This window comes from Buteo buteo, chromosome 10 (genome assembly GCF_964188355.1).
Source record: "Buteo buteo chromosome 10, bButBut1.hap1.1, whole genome shotgun sequence".
Lineage (NCBI taxonomy): Eukaryota > Metazoa > Chordata > Aves > Accipitriformes > Accipitridae > Buteo > Buteo buteo.
Genome location: NC_134180.1, coordinates 31,047,347 through 31,071,450, shown reverse-complemented (window position 1 = coordinate 31,071,450; position 24,104 = coordinate 31,047,347). Strand labels below are relative to the sequence as shown.

Here is a 24,104-nt window from a genome sequence, read left to right as displayed (position 1 = left end):
AAAGGAATGTATTGAGGTGTAATAAACCCGTGTTGCTGCCTGTGCTGTGTAAAGTTTCCAGAGAAAGGCGCCGCTTTAAACCGAGCGCGCTCTCCGTTCGCAGGTCTGGCACTGGCTGAGATTCCTCTCCGCTCCATCAGCTAACTGTCACTTTACTATTATTAGTCGATTGCTCTCCCTGTGCCATAAAGCGACCCGGGACCTCACCGCCGTAGGTATAAAGCCTCCCCGCCGGCAGGGCATGAGCCAGCGGCGGGGGAGCGCTCTCTGCGTGGCCGGCGCTTCTCGCCAGCTCCGGGTCGGGGGCCGGGACCGGCGGTTTGCTGAGGCTGAGGCTGCGGCTGCGGCGGCGGTAGGTCCGCGGTGGTGGCGGAACCCTGCCGTCACCTGCGGCAGCGAGCTCTGGGGACGTGGCTGTGAAAAAGCCGCGGTGCCGCCGCCTCAGCCGCGGGCGGGTCAGGAGCGGGCGGGCGGCGGAGGCGGTGGCGGGGCGGCGGGTCCCGGTGCCGGTGCCCTCAGGCGGCGCGGCCCGCGGACCCTCTCCCGCCGCTCGGTGCCCTGCGGCAGGGACGGCGCGGCCGGGAAGGCGGCCTCCCTCCCCCGGTTATTTATAGCTCCCTGGTGCTTCCAGCCCAAAATAAGCCTGTTGGTCCGGGCGGCTGCCCGCGGCGGAGCGGGGGGGTGCGGGGGAGGCCGGCGGCGCGGCCGGGCTGCGCCCCCCGGCGCGGCGAGGGGCCGGGCATGGCGTGCCGAGCCGAGCCGCGCCGCGGGGCCGAGGCCGGGGCCGGGGCCGGGCCGGGCCAGCTGCCGCGGAGCGGGGCTCGCCTGGAATGCGGGCGCCGGCCGCGCGTCGCGACTTTTATGGAAACTTGCAGCGCCGGAGCGGCGGCCGCAGCCAAGGGGCGCTCCGCAGCCGCCAGCCCGCCCGCCGGGACCACGCCGAGCGGCAGCGGCGGGGCAGCGCTCGCAGGTAAGAGCGGCTCCGCCGGCCGCGGGCGGGAGACAGGGCTCGGCCCGGCTCCCCCGCCCCGCGCCGCTCCCTGCCGCGCCTCCTCCCGCCGCCAGGGAGCCCCGCTCCGCCGGCCGGCCGCCCCCCTGCGCAGCCCCGGCGGCCGGTGTCCCTCCCCGCCCCGGGAGAAGCAACGGGTGGGCGGGGAGGGCGCGGTGGGCGAGGGCCGCCGCCGAGGCCCCAGCGGTCGGGGTGGCCGCCGGCGGGGCCGAGGTAGCGGGGAGCGCCGAGCGAGGCTTTGCGCGGCTCCGGCCAGGGCTCCCCCGGGGGCGGCGGGGACCCCCCACCGGCCGGGCGGTGACGGGGGCTTGTGCCCAGCGGGGCGCCCCGCCGGGGTTAGCCCGCTCCACTTGCCCCGCCGAGGCGGCCCGGGGCAGGCTCGGAGCCGAAGCGGCGGTCGGGCAGCTTGCGTGTGTGCGGGGACGGGGGTCTGCCGCTCGGGGGGGTGCGGTAAAGGGCAGCTGCTTAAAACCCCCTTATGTCGGTAAAGCGCGGGTCTCTCCGTAAAGCGGAGTTCGGTTGCGTTGGTCTGGTCTTCAGCAGCAAGGGCGTACCGAGAGTGCAAAGCCTATGGGCTCTGCTTCGTCCTAACGCAGGGGCCGTAAGGCGGCGGGGCTGGGAAGAAAATAATGGGCTTCCGTGACAGCTTACGAACCATTTATTGTCACGTTCAAGTACCTAAGAGCTTCTGCTAACACAACAGACATCTGCCAAAAAAGCACGTGTCTCAAAAATTAAGCAGCAAGCAGCTGCATGCTAGAAAAAGTACTGTTAACCTACATCTCAGTCTTAAGAGACCTTAGATTTCTCAGGAAAATGCCCAATGAAATGAAATTGTAAAATAATAATTAGTCTTGTAAGAGGGCCAAGTGTGTTAAGGAACACACGGAAGTATGAGAGTATGCGTGGTATATGTAGAAAGCACAGTCTGGTGAAATAGAAGAACTGGGTAGATGGTTTAAGACGTGCCTAAGAAATACCTTCTCTAACCGCCTTTGGAATAGTTTAACTGAGTAGTTTCCTCAGTGAAAGAAGTCAGACAATCTGTCATTTACCGCACTTGGATATTCAGCTTTGAAACTCCTTCAAGAAGGAAGAGTGCCGTGGGGAGCCCTCTGGAAGCTGTGGGAAAACGGAGGTGAAGCTCAATGACTATGGAAGAGCAGTTCAGGAAGGGCTAGGAGTGACCCTTTGCTGTGCCCTGGCGGCAGCCATAGGCGCTCAGACAAAGGTATTGCACACGATCGGGTTTTTATGGCACCAGCACTACCAGCAGAGTAGGGTTGGTCAAGTGGAAGCAGCAGCTTATCTGCAGGGAGCCCCGAGAACTCTCCTTTGGGGCAGAGGCGTAGCGCGGGCACAGTGAGCACCCCCGTGTTCAGTCTGAGCTGACCACGAGGATTTCGGGGAAGAGGCAGATGGGCTGTGTCCTGTCGTCGGAGAAGGGAAGCGGCAAACTGCAGTAGTGCTTCGTGCCCAGCATTTTATCCCACATTTCGGGACCCTGATACCTGAATTCCTGCCAGTGAAGTCAACAAGAGTTGAGCTCCAATCCTACTGTTTCTCCAGCTGCTGTGACACAGTGGGGAATGGAGGAACTATGGCATGGGGCAGAATATGCTGATTTTTCTCTTGGGGACCTCGGTTTACAATTTACTGCCACCCATGATTAGGATCAGCAGATATCTCGGAACATGAAATCATGGGCCGGAAGATCTCAGCAGGGCTTCCCGCATAACAGAACAGTCTCTCGGCCCCCACTACATTTGCCCCGGAGCCTATGTACCCCATAATAGTACCTGAAGAGAGTAAGGAATTAACAGACAGACCTTTTCTACAGACAAGGGTGATTTATTTTTTTTTTTTAACACAGCAGTTGGACTGCATGGCACTGTCACATTATTTATAGTTATATAAACAGACATAGACAAAATCCCTTATAATAAATACATTTTTATAAATAACATCATACCTGCAAGGACTATTCTACTATAATATGAGACTCAATAAATGTTGAAGTGCAATAAATTCAAAGATTGAGGAAAAGATTGTGTATGAAATTGAATTATGTGGGTCAATTGTCAGTAAGCATTCTAGCCTTTAATTATAAAGACTTAATGAAGGAAATACAAGCAAGTGGAAGTAGTTTTGTATTTTGTATTTTACAAAATATGAAGTTTAGACAGCTGGTATTAATTGTCATAACTCCTTGGCTTCAGTGGAGCTGACGGTTTATGCCAGTTCAGGATCTTCCCCTGTGCACGATAATTTTAGTATCTACTTTAGTATCTGTAATTTAGTACAACAACTGGTAGTGTCATTCCAGACGAGTTACAGTAAGGATATAAATGATGAACATCGCTCTCTTTCCCTCTCTCTTTCCAGTTCTATTTAATATTTTGTTAAATATTTTAACACTGTGAACTGTGTTTTCCTCTCCCAAGTGCTTTGGCTGCAAGTAGCGAGTTTCCAACTCTTACCATATGGTTTTCTTATATAATGGAGTCTTCCCCACAAGTAGATCACAAAGAGGAGACAGATGGTAAACGTAACTTAGACCGTGCCGTGAAGGGCTTATTTATAACTCACAGTAGCCGTAGGACAGCAGGGGGGCCTCCCGAAAGGAGAAATCACAGAGGAACTAAACTTTTTTTTAAAGTCCTGGCTTCGTAGTCCTATTGTAAGGAGTAGTATTCAGTTCAGGAAAAGGCTGGTATTTTTCTGTGTCTCATGTGAGGATGTTAATCACGCCACCAAAAATCAAGAACTTCTACGTTTTATAATGAAGGTGAGTTTTATTATTTAGGGGAGGTTTTTTTTTTTTTGTCTGGTTAAAGCTGCACAACATTTTTTGATCAGTTGAGGACTCTGACCTCCTTTCAGAAATGGAAATTAATTAAATTTAAGGAGGTGGATTTGGGGACTTGTGAGCCATCAAACCTTCTGTGTCCCCTTAATGGTTTTCTTTGTTCACTTTGGTTATTTTGCCTACAGTAAGGTTTTAGGGACTCTGTGAAAAGTTGAAAAACTGCTATGATCATAACAAATCAAGACATATCAGAGGTGATAGCTTACCCATTTACAGCAAACAAATAAGATGAAAACAGTTGGTTTGGGTTTTTTTGGGGTTTTTTTTGTGTTTTTTTTGTTTGTTTTTTGTTTTTTTTTTACAGAGTATTTCTAATCTATTGCCTAGTTTCCTATGCATTATTGGATTTGTATTACATTTTCACTTGAAAATTCTTAGAGATCACTTATAGCCTGCATTATGGCCAGTCAAGTCATTCTAGTAATGGCATTTTCTCTTCAATTCCAGAGGTAAGACCATTGATCAAAGGATGGAGGTTAAACTTCTCTTCTAAAGTGGAACTGCAGTCTAGTACTTTCAGTATAAGCATTATAACACCAGACTAGCATTTCCTGAGATATTTCGTTTAATCATAGGAAAGATAAAATATGGAGAAAGAAAAGAAAAATATTAGACTAGTGTCAGGTGAATGCTAGAGTGATGAGACTGTATAGGCAAAGAAAAGCCTAGTAACAAGCTGAATTAATTTTTTGATCATGGTTATATTTGACATTATAATCTGGGATTTTTTTGAGTGGGAAGCTTCAATGAGGAGCTCTTACAGCTTTTCCTGAGATAGGTTGATCTCAGGAAATAAAAGATGAGACTTAATCTTAAGATTGGACAGCTTCATAATAGGAAGACAAATCTCTTCTGAAGTAAGTACATACACAAGTAGACTCTTGTTGCATCAAAGAATAAGCATTACTTGTATTAGATGAACTCTGTGGGAAAATTCTTACTACAAACCAAGAATATATATATATGTGTGTGTGTGTGTGTATATATATACACAACTTAAAACTATAACTAGTTCATCTCAAAAGGGAATTAGTAGGTCAAGGTTTCTTGGGTTGGAAAATCTATTACCACATACTTTGTGCAAAGCTATCAGCAGATGATGAAGGCACTGCTCTTCCATGATTTGTAGGTGTCAGGACTTCTTGACTCAGCCACTTCTGTTTTCTCAGCAACAATATGTTGACTGTGCGGATCCTTTCCCAGTGATAAGGCAGATACAAAGGAGCTTCAGTCTGCTGTTGTTGTTCCTGAAGCAGTGGTCACTGCCTCACAGACCCAAGCCAAAACTCAAGGAGTGCTTCTTTTTAAAGATTCTGGATTGTCTTTGTTGGAAACTATTCATCTGCCTTGAGGGGTGCCTGAGGCAGGGTCCTGCTGCTGTTCCTGCTCAAGGTTTAACCGCCACGGAGAGGGACGAAAATGCAAACAGGGGTGGTATCATGTTTGGTAATGCCCTACTGCTTTATATCCATATCTTTTAGCATCAAAGGTGGAGGTAGGATGACTTGCAGATGCAAAATGTCCTAGAGCCAGCTGGCTAACCTTCAAGCATATTAAGAGTTAGTGATGCCAAAGAACTGGAAAGTAGCCTAAAGTAATAGCAGATATGGCAGTATTCCAGATGGCAGAAGTGTATCTGCCACCTTGAAAGCCCACAACCTGTTGGACCGGCACATTTTTGGAAGTTCAGACAGCAGGAATTTGCAAAGAAAGAAAATTTCTTCCAACATTTGCACTTTTAAAGAAAACTTCAGATTTGTTATTTGAGGCTTAGTCTCACTGCTGTCGGCACCCTTAGTGACACTGTCAAGAGATTCAGGTAATTAGAGCTATCAGAAAGGTTCAAGACGGATGTTTAGCTCAAAAGCTAAATTGTGTTCTCAGACTCGTAAACATAATCTTCTTCCTACAATTAATTGCACATAATAAGCAGATCAGACTTTGGAATACTTGGTTTTCAAATGACTTTAAGACGAAGCCATATAGATGGGGTATGTTGCTGTAGTGAAGGTTAGCAGTAACCTCCACTTGAGGTGTTTAGGTGAAATGGAATTCCTTGTGAAAGATTATCTTCGGGACTTACTTTTCTGCTCCAGCCCTGTATGAAGGCTAGAAGGTCCCTATGTCCCAGGCTTCTTGGATGGATGAATTGTACAAATGCATGACGTTCCTTTGCTTTCTGACAGGTTCATGCAGTAAACTTTTTATTCAGCTTCTGTATTTTAAGTACAAGGCTAAAGGCTATCAGCCACAAGTAGGGAAGAAGAAATTAAAAAAGCAGAGAAGCAAAAGAGAACAGAGAAGAACTTCTCTAAGACCTGCTTAGAAAAATTAGGAAGTCAAAGTATTTTAACTAGTTTTAAGGTTATACTGATCACAATGGGGATTTTACTTACAGGCATGAAGTAAGCTAAAGCTTACAAAGATGTGCAAACCCAACTGCACAATATACAAATGCATATTAAAAGTGTATAGGGACCTCGAGAACTTCACTAGCATTCTTGTGGTCTCTGCCCTTCTAGACACAACAGAATTTTACCATGCTATTGCTAATCTGAAACAGTCTAAATAGGAACTAACACAGTAATTTTACATCCATGTGTTCACAAGTGACAAACTGAAATGCCTTGGATTCTCATCAGTCTACAAATGAGGTATTTGTCAACTCTGATTAGGGGCAGAATGACTTTCCATACTCATTTGTTGAAAAGGAGCACCCAAGTGTTCTCCAGAACATCTCTGTTGAAGCTGAATTTGAAGTTTGGAAATTGTAAATCAGGGCAGGGACTGGTAGCTAAATGCTCTTGTTTCATATGCTGTGACTGCTTTCATTTGGAAAAACATACCAAAATATCAAAGAATCTCATTCAATCTGTATAGCTACAACAGCACCAGTGAGCGTTGATGATGTTGGTATGTTTTTGAAGAGCTTATATGAAAACAACTCTTAATGTTCATTATTTTTAACACCATATAAAAATTCCCATGTTTATAATCTGTAATAAAGAATTCAAGAACTTAAAGGGTAAGAACTACTAAAAGAACTTAACTTTCCTTATCATGAAATGCCCTGACTTCAGTTCCTCTAAACCACAAGTGAGAAGACCCTTCCATTAGTAACCTGCTTTTCTAGCCTTTTTACTTTGAGCCTTTGAGTCTCTCTGTACCACGGTTGGCACACTGAGTTTTTAGGCTTGCCTGGAACGCAGGGCATCTGTACAGTACAGACAGCAATGGCACTGGAGTCACGTAATTATTTCCTTCCTCCCACAAGCTCTGATAGACCTGATGATTTGAAGAAAAAAAAAAAAAAAAGGGAGGGGAAAAAAAAAAGGGAGGGAAAAAAAAAAAGGGAGGAAAAAAAAAAAAAGGAAAAGGTTTGCCCTGAACTTGAAGTGCCTTTGTTAGGTTCCTAACAAATACAGTGTAATTTAAAATTTGTAACACTTTTCTCTTGAAAAATGCAGTGCAATTTTCAGCCCACAATTAAATGATATAAAGACTTTCTCTAAGCTATATATGTGGCTTACCTAACTCATTTCATAGTTTTTAGCACTAGTTTTTCCTAGAATACCCCTAGGAGAAAGGAAAGCATTATTTTGTATTCCCTTATTGGGTAAAGAGCTGGGAGAGTTGCCAGCCTGGCCGAGACTCAAGCAAGAGCATGCACCCAGGCCGCAGATCCAGCTGCATCTCTGAAATGCAGGTAGGTGCCCCCCAGCCACCCGGCCGTCTCTCCTCCTCGCAGCCGCATAAAGGCGAAGCCGCGTCTCCAGGAGGCTGTAGGGTTTTGGCCTGAGCACTCTGCAAACTTAACGCAGCCTGAGCTCAACTGGCTCGTAAGTCAGACTGGAGCGGAGCGGCGGAGGTGCAAACCGCATTCCTTTCTGCTAGCATGAGTATTGAGAAAAAAAAACAGTTTCGCAACATTCCGACCAGGGCAGCCAGAGCTTGGCTCTATGTTCGTTTTTTTTGGTTGTTTTTTTTAAGTGGAAATTAAAAACCAATATCTGGGACTACATAGAGGAGTTATGAGCATGAATAGTGAATCATAAGTTTGTTCTTTTAATTACTGTTGCATACTTAGAACCTATTCATGTCTTCAAAAGCCTCAAAGGACCAAATGAAATTGTGATACACTGATTTCAGCCTATGCAAACTTATTTACTGGAAGATGGTTAAAGCATCATTTAAAAGGAAAAGAAAGGAATATAACTACAACTCTTTCTTTCAGGTAGAAACTGAAAGCAATCTTAAACATACCAGGTGCAGAGCACAATACAGTAGCCATGAATGACATTGCACAGAAAACTGAGGTATGTATCAATTTTAAAGTTATCAAAGTAATGTAGTAATTTACAACTGACGCTTGCAAAAAGAGTAATTACAAACAATTGCAAAAGACAAACAATTATACTGGAAGTCTGCTGGTATTGCTGTTACTTTAAGACAATGGAAGGGCACTTTAAAGTAGCTTAAGGAAACTAATGTGATGGAGTCTGTGAAATATGTTCTTACTGTTACTAAAAATGAAGGAGGAAGGCAAAATAAAGGTAACAAAATATGAAGAAACTTTAATGGTTGGGGGGGAAATTCAGGGCAACATTCACATCTAATCCTAAAATGTTAATATTACGCTACTTCAAGTATTTCTTCTACGTAGATTCGCTGAGCAACAGGAACAAAAACTATTGGTTTAGGTGGGAAATATGAAACATGGAATGTTTTCAGCCAGTTTTCTCAGCATTACTGTGTTGAGAGCATTGTTGTAGACATTACAGGAAAAAGAGAGAAAACTTCACTATAGTTCTGAAAGTGGGAACGTCGCTTACTGTTTGGACACACGCAGAGTAAGCACTGGCAAAGAAGTGTCCATTAGCTGCATCAGAGTCCTGCAAGCCCAGTGATCTTGGCACTTCTTTATAACATAAAATCACTGGACTTCTGAGTTTCTCTAAATATTAAAAAAGTGTATAAAATATTGGAAGTTTTAAATGAACTCCTATACAATTTATTTAAAAACTATATATGGCTGTTGAAGCATCACAGAAGAAAACATACATATTGTATTATATGTCTATGTCTTGATATCTATTTTAAACGTTAGGGGTAGAGAGGCTCTTTGGTGACTGCTTATGATTGAAAGCAACAATATAAATTTGTATATAATTTTTAAAGCCGTGGTAATTGAAAATGTACATTTGCATAGTTCATATACTTAGTTACATAGCTATTCATTACAATTACTTATAGCCTAAGTTTAATACAATGCTAAATGTTGTTTTGGATATTTTAGTATTTATTACTATTTATGAACAAATACAATGATGCTTAACTGATGATGGCTAGTGGCACAAAGCTCATAATCCCAAATGCACTTCTGTTTTATGTTCTTACATTCTTTCTAATCCAATCTATCCGAATATTTCTGTCCACCTGTTTCAACTTTCTTTTTCTTATCTTCATTTCTTCACCAAGATTCTGCTTTCTTCATCTAAACCCGTCCAAAAATCCTATGTGCCCAAGCTTCACAAGGGTGATGTAAAGGATAAATTTGAAGCTATGCAGAAAGCAAGGGAAGAAAGAAATCAAAGGAGATCTAGAGATGAAAAGCAAAGAAGAAAAGAACAATATGTTAGAGAGAGAGAATGGAACAGGAGAAAGCAGGAGGTTATTTTCTTTGCAAATATTTTGTGTTATTACAATATTCAATATTATATGTGAAAATCTTTTCACATTATTTTAAGACAATAATTTTGGAATTTTGTCTAAGTTATAAAGACAGTTTACTTTCTGTGTTTCATCAACTAGATGAAAGAACTGCTTGGATCTGATGAAGACGATGACACAAAATTATCTAAAATAGAAAAAGGTTATGTTCCAAAGCTAATAGGTAAGAGAGGCCCGATTTTAAAGGCCACATAACTCACTAGGTAAGTATTAGATGTAACTATTGAACTGTGTATTTCACATTCACAGGAACCGTTAAAGGCAAGTTTGCAGAAATGGAGAAGCAAAGGCAAGAAGAAGAAAGAAAAAGAATGGAAGAAGAAAGAAAGCGCAGAATTGAACAAGATATGATTGAGAAAAGAAAAATTCAAAGAGAATTAGCAAAAAAAGCACAGGAGGTATGTTCACCTGATCACCACAGTCAGGATATAATTGTAAACAATCAACACAAGAAAAAAGTTTTGTATTGATCAGAAGATTCGATCTTAAGTTTTCTGATAGTAGTGATTTACATGGGAGTTGCTCAATGGGATGGAAGTGGGAAATAATGTTCAGAGAATCTTAATCTTTGCTTCCTTACAGTAACAATTTTTTTAAGCATTAAACTTGAGTTGAAACCGGGCAGGCATAAACCTGGTAGGAATGTGATTCAGGCACAAGTTTTGGTGTCCTATGCATACAAGAGTTTATAGAATTTACTAAACTAATGTGAAAATGTTTTTTATGTTTTACCAACCCTTACTTTAGATATTTTTTGCTTATACATTAATGAATACAGTTCAGTGATAGATAAACTAAGGCAAGCAAGAAAAAATAAGAAAATGCCATCAGCAGGCAAAAATGAGAAGAGACTAACGCAGTCAAAATCATAAATCATTAAGATCCAGATAATATTTTATTCCTTTGCCACTTTGTGAATCTTTATTGCATATATATGAACAGACTCCAACTTTTGTTGATGCCAATAAAGCAAATTTTGTCTTTTGTAGAATTTTGCATTGGAGTATCATGTTTAATTCCTTTTGTCAGTTTTCTTCAGTGCTGCAAATACTGCAGTGAGAGTGAACATCTAAATGACAGACTAGAACCATAAACAAATTTTTATTTAACCACAAGATAGTACTACTTAATTTAGGTTTGTTTTTGCTGTAAGAAAAGAAAAATAGCGCTCTAGGAGGAGTCGGTTTTCAACAAGGACTTGGATGGCATTTTCTACTAAGATTTCTAACATCGTTAATACTGTACTTTTAACTTGATCTACCATATATCTAGTCTACTCTGAAGTACATACGATGTAGAATTTTAGAAAGTATGTTAGTTTTAGACACTAACATATAAAGACACCATAGGAAGCAAAAACAGCAATAGGCTTTTTGCAGGAGTTGAGAGGAAGACAATGTCACTGGAATCAGAAATAATCAATGAGTTTGCCTTAGCTTTTTTTCTTTTTAAACAATTCTGGAGTGCTTAAATGAAGAATGGATGTCTAAAGTACTTGGTTCTTCACTGAATTGTTAAGAATGCTTTAGCATACTTTCTGTATGATGTTTTATGTCATGTTCCCTCTTCCTCAACAAGCTAATATATCTGAAGTATTCCAACAAAGGTTCAGTCATTATCATCTCTGTGAATTTGAGTGCTACATACATATCATTGATACAAAAAGAATTTCCAGTTCTATGTTTGCAAATCTAAGGCAAAGAGCCAAAGTAATGTAATCATATGAAATTCTCATTTAATAGATTGATGACTTTAACAATACGGGAACTGACTCAGCAGCTGAGGTAATCAGATTTTTTTAAAGAAATGTTCACCTACATTTTTATTCACTTTGTTTTATTATTATAATGTGGGCTGGGAAAATTTAGAAAAAGGCACACAAGTACCTAATCAAAATTCAACCAAGGAGCTAACAAATTTTTAAAGTATATGGAACTATATGTCGGTACTTTAAGTCAATTTATATAAGTTTGAAATAGAGTCTGCACTGTGAATACTTTGTGGGTAGTTAAAAACATCTAAAATGTAAATATTCAAAGCCACCAGAATGATTTGTGGTATACTGACAATGATACTCTAAGTTCTCTGTCTTTGGAAAGTATCATCTTAAAAGCTCTTTGCCTTAACCTTGAAATTGAAAGGGGATTCTGTCAATATACAGGTGTTTGAACACCTTACTCAGTTAACTTTTTTTAAAATTGACTAATTTACCATATGGGTTTGGATTTTACGTCTTGCAAATACATGTTTAATTTCAAAAAGCTAGGTCCAAAGGTCCTATTGTCTTCCGCTAACACAAGAAAAATCACCTTCCTACTACAGTTTTGGAAAGAAAAAAAACCCACAACAATAAACCAAGAAACATTAGTTTTAAGTTATTTGACAGTGTCCCTGTTAATCACGGTATTTTGTGAAAAAACTGGGTTAAATGTATTTCGGCAAGTAAGCTGTGAAAATAGCTTTGAAGCAGCAACATCCTTCAAAAAAATTACTCTGCCTGAAAAATTACATATTGCTTTCTAGAACTACTTATTCCAACCACAGTATATCCTTTACATAGTAAATATAAGGCTGAAGTAGAACGTGGCTACAATTGCCATGGATTGAAAATTTCACCTGTTCTTCTCCAAACCATGAATATTTATAACGAACAGTTAATGAAAATATGTAAAGAAATTAAGGCGTTTGCCAGCAGTTATGTTTAAAATATGATTCAGTCTTGACACTTTTCAAGTATTACAAGCAAACCAGTGACTGCCACGGGCAGATGGGTTTATTATTGTGGTTAATACAAGTAATTCTTTTGGAAGCTTTGGTGCACACAGGTAAAAGCAGCAGTTTCATTAAGAAACGAGCCTATCTAGAAGTCAAGCTTTATAAAAATATAATAAATATCTTTTTGGACAGGAAGGGGATGATTCACTGCTAGTTACAGTAGTGCCTGTAAAACCCAGCAAAACACCTGGGAAGATGAAAACAAACTTTGAGAACACAGGAAAGAAGAGAGCAGAACAAAGAGAGAGACAGGATGAAGAAACAAAGCTAAAACATGAGGAACAAAAACAATTCCTTAAGGAAACCAAGTGCCTTTCATTTGTCACGGTAAACCACGCATCTAAAAATACCTAAGAAATAATTATCTATTATTTAAGATATAACTATTTCATTTTTCTTATGCAGGGTGAAAATGAAGACAATGAAACACAAGAGCCTCTGTCTCCTGGTAAGTTGAAAGTAACATTTGAAGAACTTGAAAGAAAGAGACAGGAAAATCAAAGGCGGCAAGCAGAGGAAGAAGCAAGACAGCGTTTAGAAGAGGAAAAACGTGCTTTTGAAGAAGCTAGACAGCAAATGGTAAATACATGTTTTGTTCATGTTGTTACAGAATTTTCACATAGGATATGCTTTTACATTCTTTCCTGTATCTGATTCTTCTTTTTTCTTATTCCTTAACTGTATTTCAAGCTGTTAAAAGTCTGAAAATTAATTCTTGAAAGAGGTATTTTTGACCTTAGCTCTAACTCAGTAACCACACTGGCATAATGCTTTAGACATTCTTTTAGTAAAACCAGGAAATTTATGTTTTTTAAACTTGCCAGCAATCTTAGCAGGTTTTATATCTATACTTCGTAGTACCTTAAGCTGTAAGTCCTCAAGAAGATAATTAGTTGTCTGTTTTCTTCTTAAATAGTGCTTTAGATGTTTCAGTAACCAGTTTTTGAGGAAAACATTCTGTAGTAACAGAATGCTATTTCTTATTCCCATATTTATTTATAAATATGATAAATACATCAATTACAACTTTCCTCTTATGAAGAAAGGGAAAAAAAGACAGATCAGCTCCCTTGTATATACTGACATAAAAAACAATATACCAGAAATTACTAGATTAAGCCCCAAATAGTCAGAAATGTAGCTCACAATTCCTATTTCATACTACTTGCAAAACTGCCTCCATGTGTTCTTTATCATAAGCCAGACTTATTTTAGATCAACTATAAACAGACCTCACTATAGTTTGTTCTTCGATCATAGTAAAGGAATCCTACACTTAGTATTAACACAAGATACACCAGATAGTTTCGTTGTGTGTTTCCTCACTTTACCATACTCCATTTCCAAAAGCATTTTTTAAGTTCTGTATTTAAATATCTTTCCCCTGTACAGTCATGATCATTATGACTTTAATTCACATACAAAGATTAATGAGAAATGAGATTTTAACCTTCCATGACATCTTTGAAAATATTCTTTCTAGGTGTTTGCTAACTTTAACTTAAATAGAGTATAATTATGAATGAACATTCTTGGACAAACAGCTCAAGATCACTATATTGACTGTATTTCAAAAATATTCAAGAAATTGATGTTATCCAGGAAAAAAAAAACAAACCACAGAACCTCCAGAAAGCCAGAACACTGAAATTCCCAAGTGGTCCAAATTGAGAGGGTTCTAGGTTTAGGCAGATACCCAAATTGTTGTTTACTCCTCCACCCCCACCTCCAATAAATCACTTAACCTTTCCACACCAATAACCTTGATGTTATGTCAATAATGCACTTTTTTCTTTTTATTTGAGGCTGGGCAGGGGATACTAGTTAAGGTGAAGAGGGAAGAAAATGAAGGAGATAAAACTTCCTGGAGTCACTAGCTGTTCTAACTGAAATTTTGTTCACATCTTCCACCCTTATGTATATGTATTTATTAACCAAGTAATTTACAAATTCCCCACTTCAAAAGAAATTTCCTAACATGGAGTTTTATCTGGTATCAGTGGTTGTCAAAATTTGAAGTCAAAGGTTTTCTTAAAGGAAGAGTTCAACAGTTAATTTCCTTCAATTCTTTCTTTTTCCCCTATGAATTCCAAATAAAAGATTTCTGTAATTCCATTAACCGGCTACCCTACATACCAGTCCCAGGGCTGCTTGCAGTATACAGAAATCTGGATTATCAATACTCGGACAGTTCCCGGTCCATTTCCTCCATTAACAAATAAAGTACTCTGAGATGTCTTCTGAAGATGGTTCATTCTTCTGTTCTTGACTGCAGTTTGCAAACTACAGGCTTCTCTTAGCAGATAAGTGTTCACTGGAGACAAGCAATAGTGAAGAGATCAGAGTATCTCAATTCCCTTTCTTCAGTGATGATTAAATGTCTAAAAAGGAAAGAAACAAAAATCTCAGTCTGGAGTAGTAGCAAAATGTGAATTGATTTAGTTTTGCTATAAAACTACAGCATTTTTTTAACTGGTAAGTGCACTGGTAAAAACAATTTATATGCAAACAAAAAGACTTGATGGTATAAAGGTCTATGGAAGTGAGGTAAAGAAAGTGAATAGGGAGTGATTTACAGTAAATGATCCAACCCTGAGACCATAAAATATGTACTTAATTGTTCAGCCTTTTCCTGATAACGCATCATTCTTTGAATTACACACTCAACAAACAGCTTTTTAAAAATTATAGAAGCTACATATAGGATACTGGAATACATTTCTTTTCTCCCTCCCCTGGCTAAAACCAAGATTAGAATGTTTCTTGTAGAAACCAAACTCTTGATACATTTTTTTTCCCCCAGGAGAAAAAAACATTTATGAAAGATCAGAAAGGAATTAATGGAGTATTTATTTACTCTAAAGAATACTTTTATGTTTGGATAAGTAATTTCTATTTTTCCCTCTTCTCTGAAGATAAATGAAGGTGGCGATGAAGAATCTGAAAATTCTGTTAAAGAATTCCGTCCTGGTAAACTCAGACTCAGTTTTGAGGAGATAGAAAGACAGAGGAGAGAAGAGGAGAAGAGAAAAGCAGAAGAAGATGCGAGACGACGCATAGAAGAGGAGAAAAGAGCATTTGCTGAAGCAAGGAAGAACATGGTATGGCATCTTTGTTGAGTGTATGGTTTAATTTTTACCTAAGGTCTCAAAAGAACTGGAAAGCAACTCTCGGAAAAACCTTTAAATAGAGTTAGGAATGCATGCTTCAACTCCTTCACTTCATTAATTAGTTCACCTCACTACTTATTAGAAGGTAGTGGGGTAAACTGATCGAGTTCGTTTACAAAAAATCATCACAGAACAATCCCTCCTCACAGCAAACCTAGAAAGGATTTCAAATAATTTAGTCAAAACCAGATTTTGTGTCCAATGGGTATTATGCTAGATGCAACAAACTAGAAAAGCAAAATGTTTTCACAAGGAAGGTTTGTTGGTTTGATTTTTGGGTGTGTGTGTGTGTGTGTGTGTGTGTGTGTGTGTGTAGGGCAGGGGGAGAAGAGCAACTCCTTTTACTTCTCCAAGTTTATATCCCTACAGTTACAGGGTGTCCACCTATCAGCTCTTACTAGCTAAAGCATAATTAATGGCATACTAGAAAAATGCTTACTGCAAATACCAATATTATAGTCATCTGTGGTCCTTTAGAAAGGAAATATTAAGAAGGCTGAACTCAGCTAATTGGTGGTTTTACTGCATTTCATTGCTTGTTCAGAGAAACAGAAAAAGTAATTTGTTGCATTTACCATTAGAACAATTTGTAATATGGAACTTCCTTAGACAAACACAGATCTCTGATATGCAATGACTTCTGAAATTTGAGTTAAGATTATATGGAAGGCAAATTTTCAGGGACCTAGGATTGACATACTGACACTACCTGAAAGCAGAGAAAGATGCCTGATTTCAGAAGGTGGCAACAACATTATTTATAAAAAATAACTAGTGTGGAACTTTTCACTGTATTCTTCATGCTTATTCCGACAGCTTCAAGTTTCAGCAGGCTTTTGGGTATAAGCCAGTTACTTATTGGTGGAAGTTAGGAAATACAGTATTAAATTACACAAATACCAACTAAAACTGTTTCAAAAGGAAGGGCAAGATATGCCATACAGAAGTGTGGAATAACCCACTCATCTGGCAGTGTCTTCCCTCTGTGGTTTTATTGGGAAAGACCAACTGCATGCCTAATAAAATTTTCTTCATCATTCAAAGCAATGCTTGTGGGACAAATTAAAACTTTGTATGACTACTAATACTGCTAGCAGTGCTCTGCCTGAAAATTGGGCCAAAGACAAGACCTATATGCTGAAAGACTACTTAGAGAAACTACAATGTAAATTTATATTTGAAACTGTACTGGTAAGCAACTATGGAAAATAGTGTCTGTCCATACCTCCAAAGAGAGAAAATAGAAGCTAAAGCCACTAGAAAAAAAAAAAAAAGAGTGCTACTGGACTTCTGCCATTACAATTTTTATGAAAAGCCAGCAGACAACTAAAGGAAAGCAAAGAAAATAAATGCTGTCTTCTGCTTTTTCCTGCTTTCTTGAGAATCTCTTTTTTTCTGCCTCAGTGTAGCAAGAACCTAAGCTCAAGTGTCTGGGCAGAAAAATCTCACTGATTAAACAGGGTTTAATCCATTAGATGTAGCACAGAGCCTATGATTGCGCTGTAACTGCAGACAGTGAAAACATTCAGTAATATAAAAAATTAACTGAAAATGTATTTTCAGCATATATGTTTGAGTTTTCTGTTAATTAGCATCCTGAATATGAACACCATATTTTCTGTTACAACAGAAAATATAAGCCTGTGCTTTCCCTATCTTCCACAGCTACACAATGTAGCCACAATGCAGATATGTTCTTTAAATGTTTAAAAGAACATTACTCATCTCTTCCAGAAGTAGTACAACCTCACATTCAATTTTTATTTAAGTATTTAAGTTGTTATTTTAGAACCTTTCATGTTTATTCATTTTAATTTAGTTTTGAAAGTATACACACACTGAGGTATTAATATTGTTGCTAGAAAACACAAACACCACCTCCTTAGGGAGATCCTTCCAAATTTCACATTTACTTGTGCTACATTTATACTTCCATGCTTCCCACCATCAATGTGATGACTTTCAGACTGAAGCATTCATCTTCCACCCATCAGTCTCTTTCCATTAGCATGAATAAAAAGCATTCTACTTTCTATCAGTCGCTGCCCACTGAAAACTGGTTGACTGTGCTGCCAACTGCAGTTGAAATGGGACTGTTTCTCACTACCATCTGTTCCCACTTTGCAGAAAAAAAAAGTATGGTCTCACTTCACAAAATATGGCTAAAATATTTACTGAACCAACCACAGGGTTTTGTGCATCACACAATTCAGCTGACTTTTTCCTGTGTTTTTAACCAGAAATAAGTTGGCTTACTGTCTTTTTATAACTTACTGATTCAAAAATACAGAGCAGACAGCTGCCAGTGTTTGCTCATATGCACAGCTTTTTAAAGTTTATACATACATGTGTTGGTAAACTTCAAATTAATGCTTCTATTCACTTACATTCTGTATCTTCTTGAAGTGATGAGCATATGAACTAATGCATCACAAGCAAGAGACTTTCACATTTCTTTGCTAATTTAGCTGTGGCTAGCCTCTGGAAACTATGTGGCTATGCATTGTTTTCATTAAAGGAAATAGTTTACAGCTTTGTTTTTGACTCCACTGCTCCGTAACAGTTTCAACAAATATGCTCATAGTATGCAAAACGAATGAAGAATGGAAGGAATGGTGGGACTGAAGTCCAACTGTAAGCTTACTCAGAAGGAAAATCTGAAGGAAATCTATAGTGAATAGCAGTATTTGAGTGGGATTGGGCTATTGAAAGAGCAGTGACAAATAAAAAGGATATGGGCAAAGGAGGTCAAGACAGTGGTACTAAGATGGCACAAACTGCAGTGAAAGGTGTAAGTTACAATGGCAGTGAGTAGCAATAAAGAGAAAAGGGACTGCCAAAGAATCTTATAAAAAAATGTTTATTATCTGTTTCTTTATAAAAAGCTAGTCAAAACACTTTCTCAAATAAAAGTTTTGCTCCTTTAATTCTTTCTAGCATTTGACTGATAACTACTGTTGGGAATGCCTACAATTTAAGGCACATTATGCTCTTCAATGTTTGCCACAAGGCTTTTCAAACATGTGCTGATTAAACAGTGCCAAAAGTCACATCACCACACAGTTCTAGATCAGTATCTGACCTCATCTCACACATTTATCTACAGAACATTCCTGTTGAGACTCTCTGTTAATAAGTTTACATAGTTACATGCACAAACATACACTTATTTAGGTTTTATCAAGAAGTTATTTTAAAAATCTTCCTGCATAACTCAGACTGTCATGCTACCTGGCCATTTTTGTATCATACAGCTTCATATTTTAGTAATTCTTTTCTTCAACAAATTCAGTCTGATAAAGTACTTGTTCTTATGCTTCTTGCTTTTGGAAGTAATGAAAATTGCCTTTCCTAGGCCCTACCATCTTCTTATGAATTGGTCTACAAAATAAGCAAACTGCTCATGAATGACCATCAAAGCCCAACCCTACTGTGAAGCCTGAGAAAAGGACAGGGAAAGGAGGAAACCTCTTGGCTTGTACAAAGCAATGAATTGGCAACGTAACTTAGGATTATCAATTTGTGCACAAGAAGAGTTTCTTGTAGAAGATTCTGTTCAGTTATCCTTACTGGGAATACTAATACTGATTAAGAGCAGGAATATAATTCAGTTTGCTTAGAAAAAGATCACAGGTAGATGTACTTCAGTGTTAAGAGCAATGACATTTAAACACGAGCACTTTGTCTAATGATAGCCTGTGAAGTAAACAGGAATGAATTGTTTCAGGTCCCAAAGCTGGATTTAGAGAACATCCTCTCTATCATCTTGCAAAAAAGACCACATTTTAATAAACACCTTCAACTTCATTATAAAAGTTTAGCACTGTAACAATAAAAAGCTAAAGTCAAATACAAAGCCCCCCCAACACACTCTCTCCCAAAACATTAAAGGAATACCCACATTGTCATATTGCATCTTACTGTACTGTGGCTGATGTGGCAAAATACTTGGTTACCTTTATGTACTAGAAGTGTCTGAGCAACGCTGTGATTTCATCACAGGTACCTTCAGAATGTATCATTAATGCTCTGATTTCCAGCAGGTGCTGGATGATGAATCACCAGAAATGTTTAAAACAGTTTCTCAAGAATCTCTCATACCTGGTAAACTGGAAATTAATTTTGAGGAGTTGCTGAGACAAAAAATGGAAGAAGAAAAGAGACGCACAGAAGAAGAGCGTAGGCAAAAGTTGGAAATGGAAAAGCAAGAATTTCAACAGTTAAGACAAGAAATGGGAGAGGTTTGTATATCAAAGGATATGTTAAGCATGCTCTGAATAAAAATATAATAGATCATTTCAGTTAATTACTAAACCCTCAAAGTTTAAGACTGTAACTGAAAATTCCTTTAAAAGGAATTTAAAATCAGTACTTTCAGCATTATGTGAAAAGAATGAAAAACAGAAGAACATATTTTTAAAACATAACATTCCGTATAATAAGATACATATTTTTATCACTGATCTACCAGGAAAATGCTTTTACCCCTTGCCACCCTTAAAGTAGAAATGTAATTTCAAATTTGTAATTTTACTTTACAGTCACTTCTGAAAATTCTACAGTATTACTAAAACAATTATGTAATATTTACAAAATTGGGAGAACAGAAACATCTAGTTCCCAAATGAAAATAGAAAAATGAAAGTAGGAAAGAGCAAAATACTTGCTTTTCTTCAAGAGAATGCTGTGTTAACTAATTAGGAAAGAATTACAGTGGCCTTAACTTATTTCTAATCAGTGTATCAAGGGTTTGAAGACTGTGACAGTTGATTTTAAAATTCACACACAAAATTTGCTTTGCATACCAAAAGTCTAAAACATCACATTCATGAACTGTATACTTCAATTTGATTTGGTTGTGGGTGGCAAGTCTTTATTATTCCCTCATGAATGGTAGAGGACTACATTTATTTATTTATGTTAAGCAAAGCTGGAGTGAGTAATAAAGGCTCTACCTTGCCAACTTGTCAAGTAAATTTTGTATTACATCCTGGGAAAGAAGGGAGAAGACAGGGTCATCCAACTAAAATGCATACACATCTCTACTGTCAGTCAGAGGTCATAAAAGGAGGAAGTTAAATATCAACAATTACAGCTTCAGATGTGGTTTGACTACAGGATCCAGAACTACCATTTCTTTTCTAGGCATGACACCCTTAAAACTAATTTGCTTTTTACAGGATTAAAAAAATAAAAAAAAAATTAATTTTCTGTTTAACAAAGTAGCTGTATTTAAAAAAATTATTTCATATGATATTGTAAGTAAGAGAGAGAAATTACAAATCCAGGATAACTAAGGTTTTTGTATTGCTAGGTGTCTGGTATTCTGAGTCTGTGAAGGGTGGTTTATTGACACCAATCCTCGAACAACAAGTACATTTAAGCAAGACATTTTAAAATCTGTATTTACTTTAGATGCGATACAAACGCAGTAATCCTGAGAATAGTGAGGAAAAAAAAAATGAGAGGGAAAAGGTGGCTGTGCTGATTTCAAGTAACTAAGAGAACTGTTCAAGTGCATTAAGTTACACCTATCTGTGGGGAGAACAGGTAGTAAAAATAACTGGGGCATTTTCCATCTTACACATTCTGTAATTTCTGAACAGCTGGAAGAAGAGTCTGAAACCTTTGAGCTAAGCAAAGAATATGAAGAATTAATAAAGCTAAAAAGAAGTGGTTCTATTCAGGCAAAGAACTTAAAAAGCAAGTTTGAAAAAATAGGACAATTGTCTCAAGAAGAAATACAGAAGAAGATTGAAGAAGAGCGAGCTAAGAGAAGAGCAATGGATGAAGAAATAAGGGAAAGGGAAGCCGAAAAATTTCAAGAGGTAAGCTGAATTCTCTATTTGCCAATGACACGCTTAACTAACACACTAATGATCCAACAGTGGACAATGCTGCTGCTTTCACCAGTTTGCTATATTTCAAAAATTATTTTCTCCCTTCTTTTGTGTTCCCTCCTTTGGATGCGTGAGGAAGTCTCACCTCAACATCCCTAAAGGAAACAGCACCAGTTTATTATCAGTCATCTGGTCAAGCAGAGATCTGTTTTTCTGCTCAAAGTCCTCAATTCAGCATCTTAACAACCTGAAACCTGCCAGCCTGAGGGTTTGAAACATTCCTATTTGAGAATTAATCTATTAATCGTCACATGAATTGCTTCTCATTCTGAACTCTAATTCATTTTCCACTGTACGAATTAAGAAAAAACCAAACAAACCCAAAGAATTCAAAGCTCAAGTCTTTTCGACATCTTTACTCATTTCTCAAGGTAGAGCAGAGAAGAATGCCTACTTATCTATGCTTCAGACTGGAACCTCTCACATTTTTTCAGAGGAGAAAAAACAAGAAATGAAGCTGTCAGTCTAACCAACAGATCAACACTATGCTCTGTGACCCAAAACACGCATGTGAACTTTCATGGCATAATCATGTGGCAGTGCAGGAAACCTTTCACAGGAGTAAGCCTGACCTGAGCCTCATTCTGAGGTTCCTATCCACAACAGTCAGTCACTTCAGTATCAGCTCAAAGCCTATCATCTATTTTTGAGCTTTCAAGTTAACGACTGACACGGTAATTATGTTTCTGTAAGTTCAATCTGCGTTAGGTTACCATAAGCTACCATAACATCACAGCATGAACGTCAAGTCACCAAGGATTTGCCATTGCCACAAGACAGTATTTAACTTCTATATGAAAATAAACCTTTAGGAGTACTTTTCTACCTAACATTTTTAAAATTTCTTCTGCAAGTATTTTGCCCTATCTCTGGGATAAACTATTATGAGACTCGATCTTAAACCCAACATTAAACAAACTTCTGAGAAAAACAGGACTCTGGATGGCTTTGCTCAGTTAAGAACTACTGCTCTACAGAACTAGTTCTATTATCATACACATTTAAAAGGTAATAAATGAGCTAAGTCCTATTTTGTTTTTTTCTTCCCCCAAGGATGATGAGGTAGATGTGAGACCAGCCAAGAAATCTGAGGCTCCGTTTACTCATAAAGTAAACATGAAGGCCCGTTTTGAGCAAATGGCAAGAGCAAGGGAAGAGGAGGAGCAGCGGAGAATCGAAGAACAGAAATTACTACGCATGCAGTTTGAACAAAAAGAAATTGATGCGGCATTACAGAAGGTATAAAGTACCTTTTCTTCAGTCCTAAATGTTGTTAACTTAGCATTTGATTACCACTGATGGCAACACTGCCAGAGGTGTAAAAGGAACATTATACTTGTTTTAACAGCTGCTGTGAATTGCTGCAATAAGGTAAAATTGCTTTTGGTGTTTTTACATATTCTTGAGGAGTACAACATACTGCAAATAAAGTTCATCATATCCTTTGAATAATCTGAAAATGGAATCTACATTCATGCCTATATTTTACCCCAAGATTCCAGCCTCATTAAAATCAATTTTACTACCTTGTTCCATATCCAGATTCAGTGCATTACATTGAAATCTAGTGAGGATAGGTGCGGCATTTCCCTTCTCAGAAACATGGTAACTTTTCTATAATCAAATACGTATCACTAGCTATAGTTCTACTGCCACTTCCAATGTTCTAAATAAGCTTATTTTAAAATAGAAAAGGGAAGAGGAAGAAGAAGAAGAGGGAAGCATTATTAATGGTTCTACTTGCGAAGATGAGGAGGATCAAGCTCGATCTGGAGCTCCCTGGTTCAAGAAGTCACTGAAAAACACATCAGTCGTTGATGGCGAGCCAGTGAGATTTACAGTTAAAATTACCGGAGAACCAAAACCTGAAGTTACATGGTGGTTTGAAGGGGAAATGTTGCAGGACTCTGAGGACTATCAATATATTGAAAGAGGAGAAACCTATTGCCTTTACTTGCCAGAAACCTTCCCAGAAGATGAAGGGGAATATATGTGTAAAGCAGTCAATAACAGAGGCACATCTGCTAGCACCTGTATTCTCACCATTGAAAGTAAGAGTTAGCATTTTAATTCACTTAATTCTCAAATACTCTTCTTGCATCTTTCCTATTACAAAAATCTAATTATCTGTTTCTCTTAACCCTTTTATTTTCTAGCTGATGACTACTAATGCTCTACTTTAGCTGGAATCTTTCTTCCCCTCACAACTTTCTTATTGCATCATCTCTTTCTCTGATGGGGCCAACTAAAGAAAGCAAGGATATGCATTGATTTGTCATTCCTGCACCGGATAAGAATAACCTTCAAATTGTGAGAGTGTCCAGGTTCCTTGCTCAAAACAAAAAAAGAGTATTAAAGGCTAAAAGGAAGGAATCAACATATGAAAGATCAACTAAAGGAAAAAGCTGAATGATAATAGTGCTCCCACATTTGAAGGCCAACTGTTGTGTAATAGTATAAAGCTAAATACTCAATCTGGAAACTTGTGTAGTAGTGTAAATCTATTGGTGTATTTTGCATGAACACTGAATATTTAAGCTGTTTTTCTTTATCCCAGAAGCATTGAACTGGCAAAAGGAAATACTTATTGATGATTTTGAAAAACCCCAGTGTACTATTTTTGAAGAATAAAAGATTACCTAACTGCTCTC

At 38.7% G+C, this 24,104-nt stretch overlaps 2 protein-coding genes across 19 annotated transcripts in view; one reads left to right on the top strand and one right to left on the bottom strand.

Moving 5' to 3' along the window:
* The first annotated feature begins 191 nt into the window (after positions 1-191).
* Positions 192-24,104, top strand: NEXN (nexilin F-actin binding protein). 17 transcript variants are annotated; one of them, XM_075039179.1, is made up of 14 exons: positions 192-215; positions 8,113-8,194; positions 9,357-9,548; positions 9,690-9,771; positions 9,858-10,006; positions 11,351-11,392; positions 12,516-12,710; positions 12,789-12,962; positions 15,299-15,484; positions 19,594-19,794; positions 21,160-21,381; positions 22,507-22,692; positions 23,144-23,504; positions 23,610-24,104. In XM_075039179.1, exons 2-14 carry the CDS (start codon positions 8,168-8,170, stop codon positions 23,621-23,623), a joined length of 2,031 nt encoding a protein of 676 aa, XP_074895280.1. In that variant the 5' UTR covers positions 192-215; positions 8,113-8,167; the 3' UTR covers positions 23,624-24,104. The 17 variants fall into 17 exon arrangements, with proteins under 17 accessions (XP_074895280.1, XP_074895281.1, XP_074895279.1 ...); XM_075039180.1 differs by having other exon boundaries at positions 197-215; positions 8,117-8,194; XM_075039178.1 differs by lacking the exon at positions 192-215 and adding an exon at positions 216-356 and having other exon boundaries at positions 8,117-8,194.
* The window catches only part of FUBP1 (far upstream element binding protein 1), a 37,635-nt gene continuing 26,524 nt past the window's right edge, over positions 12,994-24,104 (bottom strand). Inside the window, exon 22 of one of the 2 annotated variants that reach the window (XR_012652082.1) lies at positions 12,994-14,764. Coding sequence is in view for 1 of the 2 variants with exons in the window: in XM_075039190.1 (XP_074895291.1) it covers positions 14,747-14,764 (18 nt within the window). In the remaining variant the exon portion in view is untranslated. The remainder of the gene's footprint in view (positions 14,765-24,104) is intronic. The other variant, XM_075039190.1, reaches the window with a different exon arrangement.

Coding starts and splice junctions, on each gene's coding strand:
- NEXN (XM_075039170.1), top strand. CDS start 242: ATGAGCCAGCGGCGGGGGAGCGCTCTCTGCGTGGCCGGCGCTTCTCGC. Junction 12,711..12,788: donor AGTGCCTTTCATTTGTCACG/GTAAACCACGCA, acceptor TTTCTTATGCAG/GGTGAAAATGAAGACAATGA. Junction 12,963..15,298: donor AAGAAGCTAGACAGCAAATG/GTAAATACATGT, acceptor TCTTCTCTGAAG/ATAAATGAAGGTGGCGATGA.